The sequence below is a fragment of the Buteo buteo genome, chromosome 25 (genome assembly GCF_964188355.1).
Source record: "Buteo buteo chromosome 25, bButBut1.hap1.1, whole genome shotgun sequence".
Taxonomy (NCBI): domain Eukaryota; kingdom Metazoa; phylum Chordata; class Aves; order Accipitriformes; family Accipitridae; genus Buteo; species Buteo buteo.
In genome coordinates, this window is record NC_134195.1 from 13,562,196 (window position 1) to 13,582,504 (window position 20,309).

At 45.6% G+C, this 20,309-nt stretch overlaps 2 protein-coding genes across 6 annotated transcripts in view; both read right to left on the reverse strand.

The window, feature by feature from the left end:
* DHRSX (dehydrogenase/reductase X-linked) overlaps positions 1-20,066 on the reverse strand; it is a 170,059-nt gene extending 149,993 nt beyond the window's left edge. For both annotated transcript variants that reach the window (XM_075057674.1, XM_075057673.1), the window contains exon 1: positions 19,932-20,066. In XM_075057674.1, coding sequence (XP_074913775.1) covers positions 19,932-20,043 — 112 coding nt within the window. In that variant the 5' untranslated portion in view covers positions 20,044-20,066. The remainder of the gene's footprint in view (positions 1-19,931) is intronic.
* Positions 7,574-20,060, reverse strand: ZBED1 (zinc finger BED-type containing 1). 4 transcript variants are annotated; one of them, XM_075057669.1, is made up of 2 exons: positions 19,932-20,060; positions 7,574-12,537 (listed from the first exon to the last, which is right to left on the reverse strand). In XM_075057669.1, exon 2 carries the CDS (start codon positions 12,484-12,486, stop codon positions 10,399-10,401), a length of 2,088 nt encoding a protein of 695 aa, XP_074913770.1. In that variant the 5' UTR covers positions 12,487-12,537; positions 19,932-20,060; the 3' UTR covers positions 7,574-10,398. The 4 variants fall into 4 exon arrangements, with proteins under 4 accessions (XP_074913770.1, XP_074913771.1, XP_074913773.1 ...); XM_075057670.1 differs by lacking the exon at positions 19,932-20,060 and adding an exon at positions 19,233-19,299; XM_075057672.1 differs by lacking the exon at positions 19,932-20,060 and adding an exon at positions 17,692-17,709.
* Positions 20,067-20,309: the final 243 nt, after the last annotated feature.

The following is a 20,309-nucleotide window of genomic DNA, read 5'->3' on the forward strand; positions in this document are numbered from 1 at the left end:
AGCAGAAGTGTGTCAGAGCCAAGAGCTCTTACTCAGCCTTACACAACTCTAAGGGTGTTTTGGGTAGGATAGGGGATGTAGTTTTCTTGCCCAGTGAATATTCTGTGAAGCATCGAACCTCTCCTAGCAGAGCACAAATATGGTGAAAGGAAAGCAAACGTCGTAACTTTATTACAAAACTACGGCACTTTCTTTTTCCTTAAAAGCAATTTGGACATGAAGCAAAATATCACTGCTTTTTTGGTTACTTGCTTTAGGAATAGTAGCTGTCGAATACTTTCTTTCATTGCTGGCAATAACCCCATTTAAACCTTGCTATATTCCACCACATCTGCACTATCATACACTATGATAAAGCCACAAACCCAAAATCACTGTCTGTAAAGACATCTGTAATTTAGAAACTGCAAGGATGGGAAGCTTGAAACTGGCAGGCGACAGTTTCTGAAAACACCAAGACAGGGCTTCGTGTGTGTGTATATAATTATGACATTTCTACTCCATAACTGCCCAAATCTTGAATCTCGCCCTGTCTGGAAGGCAAGGCACATAACCTTAGTGACACAGATATCAAAATATTTCATAAGACCCTATTTGTTCAATGCACTAAAAGCTTTACCGTAACTGAGTTGAATCAAGAATTACATGTCAGTGCCCATGTAACTTCAACGCTACTCCAGCACTGAGCAAGGGAGCCCCAGGTACAGTATTTGTGTGGGACAGCATCTGCATGGTCTAAGCAAACTGAGATATTACAACTCTACTACAAAAATATCTCTAAAAATAACATCACGGGGTCCGTGGCTACTTCCTCCTGCTTTCCGGCCTTGCAAAACTTTATGAGGCTGCTTCAGCACTGACATCTAAGCCAACTAAGATTTCTCGTTGTGAAACTTGTCCCACGCACGCAGCCTGATGGTGGAGTACACACGAGGTCCTGTGTGACTCAAGACCTCCACCCACCCAACTGCCCCGGCAGTAAAGCTCTACGTTCCTCACTTGCATTTCTACAACCTCGGGTGCTTTCAACTGAAGCGTGAGTGGAATTTGGTTAAACAACTCTTTTTATGATTTAAAGGAACAATTACATTTTATAGCTCATTTTCTTGAGTTGCAGCATCTCTAATGCTAACAGAGTTTCCTCTATCACCTAAACGAGCAGATCCTGCTCCAAACAGCGCCCAAAAAGCAGAGACACTCAGTGACTGCAGAAGTTCCTAACTGCACAACCACCCAATGCTTGGGGTGAAGTATCACATTTATTGGCATAGTGCTGACCTGAAAGCAAAGGCCACGTATCCTTTGCAAGATACCATCTGCCCATCTATAGACCCAAATGCCCTACTGGCACAAACACCATCCATCGCCCGGCTCTGAAATCCATCAGTGCTTCAGCTGCACGAGCACGAAGCAAACACCCAACCTTCCACCTATAATATTGGACACCCGTTCGCCTTCTTTCCCTTGTTCTCCATTAAGAAGGAGCAAAAGTTCCTGTTTATCAAGGAAGGAAGGACCAAGCAATTGAAATGTTCATTCACATCTGCTAAAACTGTTGATTTTATGCTTGTTACGACTAAATCATCTAAACTGAAACATCCTCGCAAGCAGAATAATGACTAAATAGAAGGTGGTTGCTCTTTTGCTTGTATGCTCACTGAAATACCACGGGTCTGGTTCCATACTGCTACGATGCAGGTAACAGGGCAGATAATGAGGTGCTTACACTTAAGACTTTTACTGTCAGAATTTTACCTAAAAAAAATGTAATTACTTACATTTCATGTTTCCCATATTTTGGTAAAACAGATGCAATTGCCTCTAATTAAGACATCCAGCTTATGAGTTGCGGGGGAAAATATTTCTCTTATTTCTGTAGCCCACCTACATTTGGGACCTAAAGAGTTTGAATAGCTGACTTCAGACAGAATGATCCTATGGATACTAACCTTTGAAGTACAATGGAAGACAAAATGGATACATGGAAAATTAAAACTTGTGGTTTGTATTTAAAAAAGCAGTGCATATATAGCCCACCTCAAAATACCATTATTTAAAAGATATTTAAAGATACACACTTGTGATGCCGGCATTTCTAGTGGGTCTGAAGGGAGAGCATGCAAAATGGATCACTTTTACAAATTAAATCCCTAAATCTGTATTTGGACACCTAACTCAAGGAGTTAGTGCAGAGGGTCTGAAGGCTCCTTTCTAGGCCACATTTTGTATCATTTTAATCTTAGCCGAAACATAAATACAAAATAAATGAATCACTTTGTAGTCTTGGTGTTTGCAGACTTACCACCCAGCATTACCCTCTGCACAATCCTCTTCTCAGGGTGGTCAACCAGCCCAGGGAAGGAGCAGGACCAGGGGAAAAGCCCTGGTGCCTCCCCTTCCTTCAGGCAGGTGCAGACCAGAAAGCAGCCCCAGCAACACAAAAACACAGGGAAAACACTCCAGAGGAATCTGTTTTCCCTCTGCAGAGCACAGCAACTTTCCTGAACAGCCTAGAGAAAGGGAGAAGTGCAGCCAACAGACCAACGCTGCAGACTGAGCTGAACCCCTCACTGCAGGAAGAGTTCACCAGTCTCCGTGTAGGACAACCTACTTTAGACGTGCGTGGACCCTGTCTCTGGGTAAAAAAAAAGGAATTTTATCTTCCATCAGCTCTAATATGCGTTGCCAAAAAAGGCACAAAAAGCATATGCAATGCTCTTAACAACTGACAAATAGTTTCTTATGTTATCTGTGAATTTATCTCTCCAAGAACTGTGAAATCTTTGTGAACATCAGCTGAAGTAATGAAGGGGAGGTGGGGTGGAGTGGGAAGGGCAAGCACAAGGTGGTTAGCCTGTGTGCAAGACTACAAAAGAACTAGTTCATGTGAGCACTTCAAGTTCACCTGGGGATTGCATCAGATACAACATGCTCAAGGTTGCTCTTTTCTCACCTCGTTTCTCTGACCAGGCAGGCAGAAATCTCCAAGCAGCAGTGCCAGTCCCACATTCACACCACTATGGGGTTAAAGTAAATATCATCCTCCACCTACTGCTCATGCAAACCAGTCAGCAAACCACATACAGCACAGGTACGCTTCTGCCTCCTTTCACCACGTCTTGAAAGCACGCAGGTGACATTCTCCTGTTCTTACATTTTGAACAGAAGAGCCGCACAGCAAATAACCCAGCAAAGACCAGCACTAACGTACATACCACCTGCATGGGATATAACACAGGGTTTTAAACTAGGGACAAGAAAAGATACCTACCACACACAGAAGGCTCCACTCATCCACAAGACCAGCTCTTTCCCACCACAGCACTCGATCCCTTGGGACCTGCCAGATTTATGATCAGTGGCAAGTTCTTGGACTGCATGTGAATGTGTACCTGTGGTAGATCAGAGGCTGTGTCAAAACACCATTCAGAAACAGCCATTTCAGCCCAGGCTCCCACACGCTAGAGGACAGATTACAGTTAAGAGCTTGTTCTTCCCTTCTTCTCCGCTATCTTATCACTGGAAACTCCTCCCTGGCCATTTGGGAGTGTAGGGTTTTGAAGCTAACAGAGCTCACCACCGGCAGCATGGAAAAGCCAAGAAGTGTGTAAAACACTTGTTTTACACAGTTCTGAAATGTCAGATTACAGGAAGGTTAGTCATTTAGTATTTTTAAATGCTGTTAGTATTTTTAAATGCTGGCAGAGTTTCAGACAGGAATTGCAGAGTCCTGTTACAATTTCAGTATTTTTCCTAGATGAACCCACCTCCTATTTGTTCTCATCAATGAAGCAATTGAGTTTTGCAGATTTAATTGTTATTAAATTCCTTCTGTTCATGTAAGTTCTGCTGTGTGCTCAAGAAACCTAAATCTGGTGCCAAACCACCGAGGGCATCCCAGAGCACAAACTCCCAGCAAACTGGACTACCACCCATAAAACAACTGTGCGTTGTTTGCGAAAGCACTTTGTTTTCCTCACACACACACACACACACACGCATCAGAAAACGTTTGAGAAGATGAAGGTTTCCCTTGGAGCACAGCGTTCATGACATGGGACGGGATGTTTCTGGCATGAGCTTTCCTGATGCTGACTTGACATCTTCGTTGTTATGACTCTAAATTCCTATCACTGTAAACCTCACTGATGACTCATGAGAAAAAAAGCACATAAAAAAAAAAAGGGGGAGAATGAAACCCTTTCAATCAGGGTGTCTATAAAGACAAAGTGATAGAGAGACACAAAATGTCTCAAATTTAAAAGCAAAGCAGCATCCACTGGAGAAATAAAAGATTAATTTCTCATTCCTGATTGCAAGTATTTGGGGACAATGAAATGTTCAGAAAATTGTATGTAATCAAAGAAATTGCCTTTTTAAAAATAACCTTATTCTGCGCTGTTTGGGGAATTACTGCTGAACATGACATCAAGCACATGCAGTTACGGACAAATACAGTCATAGTTTCAGTGTACTAAGTAAACCAAAGGGATAACTCTCTACAGATATATCTAGATAAATTATTATACTATCACAAACATTTATGGATGCATTTTAATTAGTCTTCTACCTAAGAGTGTTAAAAGAAAGACATTTCTTACTTAATTTATGTCAAATGAAAGCATCCCCTCCTCTCTCTGCTATACTTAAAACAGGACTTCGCTACCGCTTCTGACAGCTGAATGAGTGTGTACCTCTGGCTGTGGTATTTATACCAGTAAAACCACTGTAAATGTTATCCCCAAAATAACTATCAAATAGGAACGATAGCTTTACCCTCTATATAAAATCTTTATTTGAATGCCACAGAATACTCTTTTCTATGTCAGCATTAAACACGTCAATATTTGAATAATCACAAAATTTCCCAGGCACAGCTTCAGCCTAGAGCACAAGCAAGTATCATGTTAAGATATTTACCTTAAAAACCCAAACAACCGGAGCAGCACAGATCCTGTTTCTACCCAAACATGCAACAAGGACTGCTATTGTTTCTTATGTCTTTGACTCTAAGCATACTTTCCTAGCTGTGTTGAGCCCGACTCCCCAGGATCTTCCCCCTTACGTAGGCAATTTTGGTCCAACTGAGCAACGTGTTCAATTGTACATAGCTCTGGGAGGAGGAATCGCTGGCTCTGCCTTTTCACAGCATGGCACAGGCACTGTAGTCCCAGCAGACTGAAACAAGGACCTAGTCTAAACTCATTTTAAGCTGAGTTTACCTGCTCTCAAAGAACAGTCTCTCTGCAAGAGAAGAAAAAACAACACCAGGGAGCAGGGCTTCTCCTCCCTGCTGCTCCCACCCGGAGCTCTGCCCAGGCAGGGCCAGGGAGAGGAGACAGAACAGAGGAGCAGGATTTTGCAAATTCAAGTCACTGGAAGTAAGTACTAATTGTAATGCATGGAAACCAGCACACGTGTGCAGCAGGTAACACAGTCTTTCCAGCATCTCTGGAAAAAGATACATCTGATCACCACTTCAAGGCACTGGAGATGGCAGCATCGCTTTTGTGAACACTAACCTTTTCTTCTGGCAGCAAGGGAAATCAATACCACCCTGTGCGGAAATGTCAATATAAATGTTCAAAAATCATAACATTAGCATTTCAGAGTCTGAGGGACTCTCATTTGAAAACAATTTCTGCAACAGCCTTCGCATTTTTAAAAAGGTATGAATCAAATTTTATCACTAGAAAAGTTTTTAAAACACAAGGTAAGCTGAAAGACGGTGGGTTTGGGTTTGTTTGGTTTTTTTTTTAATAGAAAACTCAATTCCCTTGTGGCATTTTAACCCAACTGCAGGGGCACTGAAAATGACTGTAGAAGCAGTAAAAATCTATTTAATTGATTTTTATTGTTGAACCTGAAGGAAATGCTTTTGTATGTAAAAATGACAGCATTATACAGCAACTGTAGGGATGTTCTGAAATTCCAGTTTAAATAATATCAAGTCATTAGACATGCTTTACTGATGTGTATTTAAGGCAGAAGTAAAATTACACTGTATCTTTTAAGTTCTCTCTACAGCACCAAATAATGTTATTAAAAAAGCAAAACCAATTTCTGTATTTTCCGTACATCCCCTAAAAATAAAACACATCTTGAATTTAGCAGGACACCAGTAATTTGGAGGGAGTATGGCGAGACAGACCATACAGTCTTGGCCTGGAAAAAAACCAAAAACAAAAACAAAAAAGCCACAAAACATAACAGACCACGAGCCAAAGCAAGAGAGTCTTCTCAGCATAGCCAAAAAGACAGCCTAGACTAGATAGCACTGCACCACCAGAACCAGGATCACCAGGCCTTCAGAAAGACATCATCCTCTGAGAAGGACACTCAAAAGCAGAGACCGCCAAAAGGAGTATGGTGTGCAGAGACTAAAATGCAATTTTTCCAGCACAGTTTCCTTTACCCAGTTGTCGTGGAATATGTAAAATAACACTACTTCTGTGTTCAAATCTGAATGCTTCCCCTCCTTCAGAAACGACGTCCTCAGGCAGCCCCTTTTCTTTAAGTTATCACACGAAAAGGACAAAATCATGAGCTACACGTCACTTTTAAGTCCTACAAAATACTGCAAATAACCAATTAGTATTTCTTTTGCTTTTAATATTCCTGCCTGCATACAAATGTTCCTGTAAAGCTAATTGGACCACCATGACGTGAATTAAAGCCCTCCAAATTAATCTAATACATTGCTGAGATAGAAACTTAAAATAATAAACCCTTTCCACAAATAATCCAGAACTTTATTCCATTCATTTAAACCCAGGCATCTCAGACATGGTTTGCTGGAAAAATTCACCTTTTCAATTCCAGTTTGGTTCAGGGTTTTCCTTTTGTCTTCACAGTAATCCCTGATGGCAGAAAGAGGCAAAATGCGTGCAAAGGTTGGTCAGTCATACAAAACTCCCTTTAGTTACGTTGTTAACCCTAAGAAACCTTGCCTAGCCCACTGAGTTGTAATCCTGAATTGGAAATACTTAGCTGGTGGCAAAAGGCGATTCTTCTTTTGACATAAAGTAGGTACTTTGAGAGCCTGTTTTAAAATTCACTTTTCCAGCATGAAAGCACTCAAAAGCTGAAGTTCCTCTATTGCCCCTCCAAAAAGATGTCTCAGCTGTACCGAGGAGAAAAGGAAACATTAGGCTGTGGATTCAAATTAGCTGTCAAGAAACACAAACATAAATCTGACTTAATAACGTAATTTGGAAATGTGTTCAGGGCCCACCCTTGGCAATAACACCAGGGTTTAACTCGCGTTGTAGCAATATTTAAAACAGCTCGGCAGCTTTGGTTCTCCACCCAACTAAACAACAGAAAATTATGTTGTCAAATGAAAAACACCACACATATTTAAGTGAGAGAAACCATCTAAACTTCTGACATTTTTCATCTTCATATTTTTTTTTAATCCAAAAGATTTGTACAGCATTTTTTTTTAATAACTTACAGGATCAAAAGGAAAGTAAATGCATAGCTTCAAAACCTTAGAATATAACCTCCCCTTGTTGCGGAAGAGCTCAAAGTCATAAAGTGCTGCAGATATGAACACACATCAGACAAATAATCTAGTAACTAACTTATTTTTCTGGTTTATTTAACAATATTCCAGGCTTAGAACATTAAATAAAAATCTCACAGACAATGGGTAGGACTAACAATGGCTTTGTTGTTCGTTTTTTTTTTTTCTTTTTCTACTCCTTTTTTTAGAAGAACGCTGAGACACATCAATTGAACCGACTACAGTTTTATTTTGGATACCAAAAAATAAAAAGAAGCTGGAAGGAAGAGAGTAGTGCATTGCACTGATCTCAGCAGAACTGCTTGTAAGCATCACTGCATACATTTAGCCCCCGAAGGATGAAGATGGAAACAGGAGATGGATGCTGCCAAGAAGGGTAGGCTGAATGCGGACCTGGGCAGCGGTGCTCTGGGCTCTGCCTGGGTTGCGAGGGCACGGCTTTGAATTACGCTCGTGTAAGAGAGGATCTGCACGCCTCGCACTAGCATTTGCGCAGCTCCTCGAGGGCTAGCGGCGGTGGTAGCAGGCGTAGGCGGTGGAAGCGGACACAGCCAACACCAGCTCAATGAAACCAAGAGGTCTGCCTGGAAGACTGCAGGGGTGTCACAGGAGCTCAGGTAACATCAAAAAGGGACCTGCTGTACCCCACTCCCTTCCATAATTTGATTTCGCTACCCTCACAGATAGCCTACGTACCTGCGGGAGTTTAGGCCAAGCCTGTGTTTTGCACCTTGGGCCATCACGTACACTCTTCAGCGGACGTGGAGAGTAGCAACATTCAATAGGATGCACTGTGCGTGTACTTTGTACAAGTGCAAATTAATTTTCAGGGGGCTGGAGAGTGAAAACCCAGGCTTACTGACAGCCAAACACAGGCCATATCACCTGTTAAATGCATTTTTCACGGGCTTAAATGTGCCAGGTAGCTGACTACTATTTACTTCACTGCTCCTTTACTCTAACCTCTGTCCTTCCTCCCCACCCACCCCTTCCCACCACCTACAAAGAACACAGAGGCCTCAAACTTCCAAAAACTATTAAACTAAAACATAAACAAGCAGTTTGGCAATAGATTCGGTTCCATCGCAATTCCCATTTTTGTATGTTCCTCCTGGCTGGGCCCTTTCTATGACCAAACGTCCGTGGTACCACTGTGATGGAAAACCCCAACTTTCTTCCTCCAGAACAGTAACGGCCAGTCTTCAACAGACCCCTCTCCAGAAAGATTGTGCTTGACATAGTCGTAGGCTAAAGCCGAGGTGGGGGGCAAGTAACAAAACCAGTAACAAAAATAAAACCCCAAGCAAACCTTGACTGTAACTGGACAATGCCAAGAATCCTCCTCTGCACCTCAAGGAAAAATGCTGGCTGCCATCCCACTCTGTGCCAAGCATGAACTCTAATCTTGTTTATGACCTGCAGTATTTCAGGGTTTGGGGTTGTTTTTTTCCTTCTTTTTTTCTTGTTTGCCAAGTTCTCCAAAGGGCTTAAAACGCTTAGGCATAGAGACACAAAGGGAGCAATTACAATACACAACAACTAATCAGAAATAGTACTCAAACATTAGACTGGACGGGACTAAAGTCCACTCTATAAACTGAATCAAAAAGAGACAGGAGAAAAAAAAAAGTTATTAAGTGCTAACGTAATAAGAAACAATCTTAAAGACTCACTAAATACATGTGGGGAAATGGAGGGGTCCCCTTCTTTTAAATATATTTACATAATATTAAAGCTTTTTATTTTGCTTTTCTTGCCAACAAAATTTTCTAGCTACCCTGGGCAAAGTCCCCATTTAAATTAAGAGGTTAAGGATTTTATAACATAGACAGAGTGTTAGACCCACGGCCCGTACACGTCTCCCCGCCCTCTCTTTCCCTCCCTCCTTCCCTCCCTCCCTCCCGCGCCGCCGAGGGGCCCGATGCCTCGCTCGCTTCGCACCACGTGGCATCAGCCATAACGTTGGCACAAAGCGAAGGTAACACAACGCCACCTCGACCCCACACACTTCGTCACCCTTTGTAAAAGCACAAGAGACTACAATCAGGGCTTGCCTAGACACAAAATAAAAAAAAAAAAAAAAAAAAGTTTTGCCATTTAGCTGTTGCAGTTAAATGGTAAAACCAGACTAATGTGGACACAGCAATACCAGTTTAGAAGTGTTTATACCATTTACACCGCACTGGAAAGGAAAATAACTTATCCCAGTATAAGTGCATCCACACTACGGCCTATGCCAGCACAGTATCAGTTAAAATAATAATACATCAGTCCCCTAATTGACAGAATTATACCAGCTGAACTTTTCTAGCATAGACCAGGCCTAAGACATGAGGTAGTGAAAAAGAAAATCAGGCTCAAGATCTTTTTTCATTCCATAGCATCGATATACTCTAAAAATATTCACTGCTCAGATTTATGGATTTTAAAAATGTTTTAAAATCCAAAATTTAAAGCTAACATCCTGAGTCACACAGGATTTACAAACAGAGGCATAAACCTTAAAAACTCCCTTGCTCAGGTTCCTAATTCAGGAAAATATTTTTATGATAGAAAGCACGTAAGCATGTGTTTGTCTCCCACTGAAGCAAGTGGAAAGGAGGCACATGGATAAGTGCTTTCTGAAATCTGGGCCACAGTCAGAAATCACGGTCTTTGCAGAATTTATTTTCCTCATTCATTTCAGTGCTGTTTAATCACAAGTCATTCATGTTTTAAGACAGTGGGAGAAACACAGACAATGGAAGCTAAATCAAGTTTGTTACAACTGTTCAATATTTACAGCATTCATAGCATAAAACAGAAGTATTTTTGGTAACTTAAGACAAATACCTTTTTTCTTTGCTATTAAATGTACCGCAGCAGTCCTGTTAAACAAACCCACTGTCTCGGATATTAAAGAAATTGTTGTTTACATTTACCGAGTCATTTAAATTAAAAATCTGTTCCTGTTCCAAACCCCACTCTCCTTCATCTTCATCCTCTGGTTCTGCCTCAGACCCATTCCGACTGTTTTCGTACAAAAAGATCTGCTCATCCACGTGAGCCGGGGCTAACCGGTTTCTCTTTGCACTTACAACATTAGCAGAAGAACCAAAAAGGCGTTCAGGGAAGACCCTTGTGGCCAGAATACACCAGTATTTTTGAAGAACCTTTGGTAAAACTGGAAACAGCGCTAGTCTGTCAGACCACCACTTCAGCGGGTCTTCATTCAAACCGAGGACCTTTTGTGACTTGAAGTTGCTCAACTCCTCGACGATCTGAGCGTGCCATTCCTCCTGGTCTTCCACGCCTCCCGTCTGGCAAAAGATCTCTGCGAGCATGTTGTTGATGACACTGGTAGGAGGAGGAGTGGAGGAGATGATGATTTTTTTCACAGGGGGCTCTTCCGAAACAGTGAAGAATTTCTCTTCAGTCCTAAAGGTATTTTCTTTTACTTTCTCCAGCAGGCTTTTTGCTTCTTCCACCACTCTGTTTTCAACCTGCTGCCGCTCAAAGGCTGAAAGAAAAGGCAGTTTTTTGTAGCGGGGATCCAAGAAAGTTGCAACGTTGAGAAACATGTCTATCTCAGGCGTGTGCTGGTAGGTGGTTGACAGCTCTTTAGCAATCACCTCCTTTGCCATGCTGATTTCTTTCAAATCATTCTCTTTGATGTTCAGCGTAGTATTCAGAAGCATATGGAGAAGAGGCTTCACCATACTTATCGTCGGGTACTTTGAAGCAGACATCATCTCCGCAACCTGCTTGAAAGGCTGCAGCAGCTCCACCAGCCCTTCGATTGTATTCCACTCACTGGCTTCCAGCATGAGGTGGTGGTTGTTGCTGTCCTCCACAAGAACAGCCGCAATGACAAACTGCTGCTCCTTGAGGCGCTGCAGCATGGCAAGCGTGCTTCCCCACCAGGAAACACGGTCGCTCACCAGCATGCAGTGGAGAATATTCTGCTGCTTCTGCTTCTCGCTCAGCATGTACATCGCAACCGTAGACTGCTGAAAATACTCCACCAGTTTTCGGCACCTGGCAAGAAGGCTGCAGAGTTTGGGGAGCTGAAAAGCTTGTTGTATTCCTGCGTTAAAAGTGTGCCCCAAACAAGGCATCTGTACGGGAATATCTAGGAGAGAGCAAGCTTTCACAATGTCTTTACTGTAATCTGTTGTAGCACCAAAGACTTTTGTATTGATCCCCCACTCAATGAACGTTTCATAAAGGACTCGCGTAATAGTCTCTGCAGTATTATCCTCCGGTACTTCAAACGTTTTTAAACACCGCGAGTTCACAGCCAGGCAGTTGGCAGGACTGCTGCTGAGAAAGTGAACTGCGACGGTTACGTACGACCTGTTCTGGTTCTCGCTCCTCCACATGTCCGTGGAGATGCCACACCACAGGACCTCGGTGAGCTCTTTCAGCACAATTTCTCTAATGGCATTGTACTTTTCAGGAATAGCTTTTGTACAGAAGTATTTCCGGCTCGGAAGTTCATACCTGGGGTCTGCAGTTCTCAAGAGGGCCTTGAAGGTGGGTTCATCAACGATAGAGGCCGGATACATGCCCTCACAAATTAAGCTGATGACTGCAGATGTCAGTTCCTGATGCTTTTTGTTTTCGTAGTTCTGGTAGGTCTTCATGATGAGGCTATCTTGAACAACCTGCTGCGACGACTCCGGCTTGATTTTTGAAAAGGCGGTGGCAAAGGCTTCCCTCATTTGCTCAGTGTTACTTTTCACAAATTCGCAGAATTCGTCAGGATGATTTTTCTCAAGGTGGTAGGAAAGGTTGGACGTGTTTCCTGAATAGGCAATCTGTGCCATGCAAATACGGCAGTAGATCTTCTTCCACTGTAATATGCATCCTTCTGCATTGGTATCAAACCCAAAGTACTTCCACACTTTACTCTTTGCTCTCGGGTGAGCCACTAACTTTAGGTCTGATGGGGAACCTTCTAAACTTTTATTCTCCATTGCTTCTTGGCCACCGTCCCACCTTTTGATCCTTCACTCATTAATGAGTACCTGATAAAGGCAGTAAGATAAAGATACAATGAGAAAGCACAAGTTTGACCACTCTTAACTATGTGAAATCAGCGTTTCTGCGAACGTATCAAGAAACCTACCTTACTAATTACATTTGCAAATTTAAAGATGAGATTTGCAGGAAGTGTGACCTACAAGAAGCCCATCGGAATATCAAAAATTAAAAAGGGTTTTGATATATCACATTCTGCCATGAAACTGAGCTAGAAGACCTGAGTAAATCTTGTTTCTGGAATTGCATAATTCTGGGTAGAGAAAGCATAACCACCACCACAGAGCTGAACATTACTGTCAAACAAACCAGTCATCTGCTATAGCATTTTCCTGCCTCTTAAGTTATAGTTAGGGCTACAGCAACATCCTCTTGCCTAACAGTTACTGAACTTCACTGTTAACATTTATTTAGATTGAAACCTGATACTGTAGGAGCAAAGGTTTTATTGTTTATTTTGAAAGAAGTTTTGTTAGCTCAATCTAACTGCTCCAGCATTTGCTTTTAAAAAAAAAATAAATAAATCTATGATGCAAATTACGGCATTAATCTGCTCCTCTGAAATGTAAAGACGTTTTCTGACTGAAATAAAAGGAGTTTGAACCTACACGCAGATCAACAATACACGTCTGACACCTTTCCTGTCCTTCTCTTTCTGAAATCAAAGCCATCTCCTGAACTACTACTTCACAATCGTGGTTCCTGGAATAACAGTGCATTATAATCACAGGAAAAGCAGACAGGGAAGCACTAATAAATGTTATTATCCACATCAGCTGGAAAATAATTTTGCAGCATTTTCTTCAAAAGGCTACAGAAGTCAGGAGGGGGTGCCACTCTAGAGATGAGCATGGCGATAAGGCAAGACTTGGCAATCTGTACCTCAGTATCTGGACAGGAAAACACTTCTTGTGCAAACAGTTACATGCAAGCACTACTTGAGGCCTACAGCATTTCTGTGCACAGTGCCGGCAGCCGGCACCCGCCGGAGCTGATTTTGCGACACCAAAAAGCCAAGCCACAGCACAGCGTGACTGCACCCTGACGCTTCTCTGTTTCTTCCACATCGCCAGCCGAGCCACCGTGACAGCAACAAGCCCTTTGCCAGAGGCCTGGCCAGGACTGGGGAGAAGGAAGCCATCAGTGAAACGCGGATACAACCTCCTCCACAAAAATCTAGGGGAAGAGAGCAGGAGAGAAACATCAGGAGCATCCCTGCAGCCAGCCTGAAAGCAACAGCATTGCTCCTTCTCTGCTCGTCAGGAGCTGCACCTGCGCCCAAGCCCAGAAATCCCCGGGTGGTAAAACTGGCTGGTTGGGGGAGGAAGAAACAATCTGACTTTTTCATATTGCTGCAAGTGACTATCCAAAAAAAAAAAAAAAAAGTATGTGTGCAAGCTTCTCTGGTGTGCTTTTTGCTGTTGATGAACATTCCCAAGAAAAGATGTTTTCTTTCTGAACTATAGCTGGTATTTTGCAGCACTTTCTGAACGTCTTCAATGAAAAAACCAAAGACAGGTTTACCAAGACTAAATATATTTCTTTAAACACAGCTGTTGGTTTAGAAGCAGAATAAGAGTTGCAGGGCAAGCATTTTATTGGATTTGTTCTGAAGATTTACTTCTGGGTGTAGACCTGTTTTGTTTTTTTCCTGAGGGGGCAAGGTCCTGACTACTAGCATGCCCTCTACTGTGATTCATTCAGTGCCTTTTAAGTTGCCAGGATAAACTATTGATTCAATATGGTAGTGCTGCCTAATTCCAAAGATGTGCACAACAGCACCAAGGTATGCAATCCCACAAAAACTGATGATTTTGAAAGACAAAGTGGTGTAACGTATAATGATGTAACCCTGCCATAGCATCAGACTGCGTGCGCTAACAAGGTATGTTGTACCAGTAGGTAGTATTATTGCTTTTAGATCCCTCCATTTCAATCCATGACATGGTGTCTCGAGGAAGCATAGGAGGTTCCCGGTATTTCATTAAATCTTACAGTTTCCTTTGCAGTTACATGGCAGTTCCTGAAATCAAGGAGGAAGGCACTGTAATAAAAGAGTTGATGCATCTTTAATATTTAAAATTAGTATGACACACCTTGGATCATAAAAAGTTCATCACAGACTGATAAAATACAAGTTATTGTAGATAGAGTGTTACAGACTCACCCCACCCTTCATTCTTATGTACGTTACAGCTTTGCCATCGTTTTGAGATGGATCTGGCACTTGGCGATAGTGGCACAGAGTAACATTGCCACAGTTAAGGATATGCCAGCATAACACAGCCTTTATTATAATGCTGTAAACCACACTTCAGCTGTCATAATAGCTCGAATATAAACTGCTAATCATCCCTGCCTATCCTCAAGTGTTACACAGCATAACTGGCACTACGAAAAAAAAAAAAAAACTAAAACAAACCCCACACCTCTCATTTTTCTGCAAGAAGAGGCAAATTTTCCTCTTTCAGTGAAACAGTGTTCATAGCCTAGGCTTGGCAAAAACTAGAGCAGCTTCAACTCTGAGCCAAACTGAAGACACCAGCACCTTGCAGAATGAAACCCACTGGGAACGAAGCACCTCACTGCCTTTGGGAAGTGCCACAGCTTGTTACAAGAGCAGCTGATGGAAATGCTCTTTTAGCTTGCTGACCTTTCCACGATTAAAAAAACTAGCGCCACTTTGGTTTGCTGAAAACCCTTCCACACACAGAAGCCTTCGGGCTACAGATGTGCCTCTTCCTTTTTCCCTTGAATTCCCACCCACACTGAAACAGAGCGCACCTTCGGAGAAGCTGCCGTTTTCCTCGCCTCCTCCACGCAGCTGGCCCCCACCACCAGCCAGCACCAGGGCTGAGGCTTTGAGGAGCCTGTGGGCAGGATCCGCACTCTGCCGGCCTCGCAGCGGACTCGGCTGCTGCAGGAGGAGGAAGGCCCCAGGTTTCTGGGCCCAGCACCTCATCCCCACTCGCCCTCCTCGCCCCGCTCACTCTCCTAACCCAAACCCCGGGCTCCCCCCTCCAGGGCAGGGCTCGGGCCAAAATATGGAAACGCCAGCAACGACGAGCATTGCGGAGGGCAGCGGTGCTACCCTTGCACCAGGCAGGGCTTGGTTTCCCCAGTGGCAAAGGAAAATAGGTTCAAAACCCGTACGAGAGTCGCTCAGATTGTGAAACCGGGCACGGGGATGTGAAGAAACACGGGGCGTGCAGCCACCCCGCAACCTTAGCTCTGCCCCCTTGTGCGCACACGGCGATGGCACCCTCTCTAATTACGCGGCAGGTATCACTGCCGCACAACCCCTGCCTCATTCGGCGCAGGGGCAACCATAAAACGAGCGTTTCCTCGCTACTGAAACTACCCAAACAACTCTCTCGGGTGCGTGCGTGGAGGAGAGGGATAGTTAGATGCAACTTTATTTTTGCCTGCCGTCAATCCTTCCTACCTGGTTGCTCCTCTACCCACCTCTGGATGTTTTACAACCTAGAGCTCATACAGCTTTGAGCAGGAAGTGCTGGGTCTATCATTATGCTTTACTCATAAAGTAAAAGCCCTCAACGCATGAATCAAAATTAAGAGATGCATGTTCCCAAATTAATATTTCACGATTAATTGTAAAGAAACTCGGTACAAACTATAATACTGAATAACTAGAAATTGGGGCAAATTAAAAATATGTCTGGAATTTCAATCACTTTTAAGAAGAACTGGAGTCATCTTTAAGGTCTTCTGAATTTCAGCCACATAACCAACTTCTTCAGAGCCAGTTTTCTACACACCACAGGTACCAAATTTAACTACAAAGAATTCAAAACTACAAAATGTTCAGCACCTAGTCTTCCCCTACCAAATTTCGATGAAACGTGTACAGTAGAAGAGAAAATGCAGAAGGAAGATGCCAAATAAACTCCTTGAAAAACTTTTAAAGTACCAAAAGAGATTATTATTATTATTATTATTATTACATGAACCATTTTTGTTATTAAAAGGATGACTTCCAGTGACCACATTTCCAGTGTTAATATCTTGGTGTAACAATTAATATTAGTTTGTCTTTTATCAATCCACTGATTAGATTTTTGTTTTTAAAAAGCTGTTTATATCAAGATCTTTAGTCATGCAGGGCTTTTTCCCCCCCCCCCCAATTAATTGAGATTAAGCACTGTAAAAAAAAAAAAACAACAAAAACCACCCAAGCAGTAATTTCTAATGAAACTATTAATTGTTTAGATCACTGAACACTTACACAGTTTACACTACCTATAAGCAGTTATACCATTTATGCAATTAGTACTTGGAAAAATGTTTTAACGTAAGTTAAATCTAAGTCCCCCTCTACTTCTGCACACTGATTTTAGTGAGCCAAGCAACCACTGCCTGCACCCCGTTTAATCTCCCAGCACTGTATTTCCCTTCCCTGAGCTTCAGGATCAGAATTTCAGACCAATTTCCCTACTCTGTATTAGGGTGGCGGGGGGGACACGCTCACTGCAATAGCGAATATTACTATCTTTTCAGTGTGCAACTCCAAACAATTACCAAGTTTTTGCACTGAATCTAGATTTCAGAGCTCAAACTACCCTCTTTCCCCAAAAAACTGTCTTGAATCCCATCTATAAAAACTAGATGAACCCCAGTAGGATGTGACAGAACAGACAGCCAGTTTTAAAAGCCATGCGAAAGCACACATGCCAAGAGCATGCAACTCTGACTAAGTTAGGGTAATGAAAAAGAAAAGAAAAACAAAACTAATTTGGTTTACTTGGATTGAAATCCTGAACACTTCTTCCCAGCAAGTGCAAGAAAGCAAGCTTTCCTTGGAAAATTTGGAGGCAGAAGGGCTGCACTGGCACCAGACCCCTTTGCTCACCCACAGAGCTCCAGGACGAGCCACAGGGCATCCCTCTGTTTTAAATCTTCCGCAGAAGAGCTGCGCCGCTGCCGCAGGAAGAGTGGGAACTCTGACAGGGGAATGGGGGCCAAGGAGACGGGATCGGAGGCATGGCTGGCTGCCGCCCTGCCCTGCCCTTCCCAGTCCCGCTTCCCCCCTCCAGGCTCTCCCCAGGAAGGCACCCTGACAATACTTGTGAGAGTTACGGACACCCCCTTGAAAAGATATAGAAAATTTTAAACATACACACCTTTCTAGATTACTGTCTGGAAAAGTTACTTGGCGTTGTCTTACAGCAAGTGTATTTTACTGATCCAAGCTTTAATTAAGCATGTTCTAACCAATACTTTCGCTTTTTGTTGCACTGCAGTCACTATTTTGAAGTTATTATGGAAACGAGGTTAATCTGGGTAAAAAAGTTCCTGTTGACAAGCTGATTCACTTTTTCAAGCAATGGCTGGACACAGCGAGTCAAAGCAAGGCAGCAGGTAACTGCCAAGAGGCAACTACGCACAAACAGCTATCTGAGGAGGAAACTACTTGTCCTTGGAAGAAACCGCCCCAAGTTAGGGCTGAAAGAAAACTTTCCACATCTGTCACATCTGCCCCGGTCCTACTCAAGCAGCTGACATTTCCCAGGTTGGATCTTCACTGCCTTCCTCCTGTGTTTCCAAATTCAACGCCTTTTTTTTTTTTTTTTTCTTAATAGGAGCTAAGAATGGACGGCAACAAAACACTCGGGTCACATTTTCGTCATGCTCTTTCTCTTTGGTTCGAAAAAAGATTTGGAAAGTGTTACACACCCTAGGCACAATACCCAGCTTTGCTCTGCCAAGAAAAACTAACGCTAGAAAAATGCTCAGATGACTTCAAACTGTACACATATCTGCCCTTTTTGTCACCAGGGTTCTCTCGCTTGTTTGTTTGGGGAGTTTCTCTCTGTCTTTTGAGCATGAAAAAGGACAATCCCAGCCTATCGCAGGAGTATCGGGAATGAATAAAAAGTAGACAAAAAGCTACCCAAGGAAGCCACGTGTGATGAAATGCACAAATACGCTCTTACTGTACGGTGTACGTGTCCCCGTCTCCTCCCCAGTGCTTCAGATATTCTCTGAAACAATTTCCTCATCTGCCTCATCTACTTACCGAAACACTATGCCCTCTCAATACCTTTTTTTTTTTTTTTAACTGTTCCTCTGGTTAAAACTATCAACAGAACCACAAAGGCTCACTTGCTGCTAAGCAGAGAAAGTTAAAAGGTGCCGCCTTGCACGCAGTTGTACGCTCAGCTCTGACGATACCCTACGCGTCCGTCCGGACTCGTAGTTCGCTGTAAGTTCTTAAACTCAGGAGCATTTTAAAGTCTTCAAGAGCGATGTGAGGAAAGAGGAAATTCGGATCTTTCCTTTCTGACAAACTCAAAGTTTCCTCCAGCCAGCCTTAAACACGCCGCTAACCCAAATCGGAAAAGTGCGAGGACGTAACTTCTCCAACAAACCACTGCACTGAAGTCCCTGGGAGCAAACTGCAAGTGCCGCTCGCCCGTCAGCTGAAAGGGCTGTCAGCGAGTGACAGCCGGCAGCGCACACCAAGCTTTCGTCCCCCTCCCGGGGCGGCCAGGGCAGGGAGACTCCCCGGCCGGCGGTCCCGGCGGTTCCCGGCCGCCCCGGCGGGGCCGGTTGGCGGGGCCGGTTGGCGGGGCCGGGGCACGGCGGAAGGCGGCGGGGGGGGGGGGGGAGCACCCGGCCCGGCGGGAGGCTGCCCGCCGCCGCCCGCCTTCCGAGCACCTACCTGGGCTGAGGGGAGGCTGCGCCCGCGCGGCTCTGAGGCGAGACCGTCGGAAGGCGAGGAAGAGGCGGAGGAGAAGCGGGGAACCCCCCCTCCCCCGGCCCGCGGAGCCCCCCACGCCGCCTCCCGAGGCCGCAGTCAGGCCGGCGTGCAGCCAGCGCCCGGCCCCGGGCCCGGCCCCCCGCCCCGCCCCGCGTCCGGGGCGGCCGCGGCCCGGGGGCCGGACGGGGCGGCCGGGGCCGGGGCCCGCCGCCCGCCGGCGGCACCGAAGGCGGAGCCCGGCGCGGCGGGGGCGGGGAAGGGCTCCCCGCCAGCCGCGGCACCCCGCCACCCCCCCCCTTCTCCGCCCCGGGCCGCTGCCCTCAGGCGGCGCGGTGGGCCCGGCCCGGCCCGGCCCTGCCCGGCGGAGGGGGGGAGCGGGGGACGAGCCCGCCGGCGGCGGCGGCGCCCGGGCCCGGGCCGGTGCCGCCGCGGTGCCTCAGCGCCCGTCCCGCTGCGGGGGAAGCGGCGCTCGCCCGGTGGCCTGGGCCGGACCGGGCCGCCGGGTCTCGGCCCCGCCGCCCTCCCCGCGGCGGGTGCGGGCGGCCGCGGCAAACTTTCCCCCTCTCGGCGGCGGCGGGAGGGCTGCCGCCCCCCGCCCCGGAGCCGCCGCCGTCCCGTCCCGTCCCGCCCCGCGGCGCCGGCTGCGGCTGCGGTGCTCACCTGGGGCCGGGGGGCAGCGCGGGCGGAGGCGGCGGCGCAGCTGGTGCAGGATGACGAGGAGGCCGATGCGGTAGACCCGGAGCAAGGGCACCAGCGTAGACAATAGCGACATGGCCGCCTCCCGCCCCGCGGCGGATGGCTCGGGGCGAGGCGGGGAAGGAACCGGCCGAGCGGGCGGCCTGGACGTGGCGCGGTGGCTCTCCGCCGCCGGGCCGGGCCGGGGCCGGGGCCGGGGAGGGGGGAAAGCGGGGCGGCCCCCAGCCAGCGGAAGGGAAAAAGCGCCGCCGCTGTCACGGCAGCGCCCGGGCGCGCCGCGGCTCCCGCCCTTCTGGGCATGTGCGGCGGGGGAAGGGCCGCGCCGCGGCCGGCGCGGGGAGG

Coding starts and splice junctions, on each gene's coding strand:
- ZBED1 (XM_075057669.1), bottom strand. CDS start 12,486: ATGGAGAATAAAAGTTTAGAAGGTTCCCCATCAGACCTAAAGTTAGTG.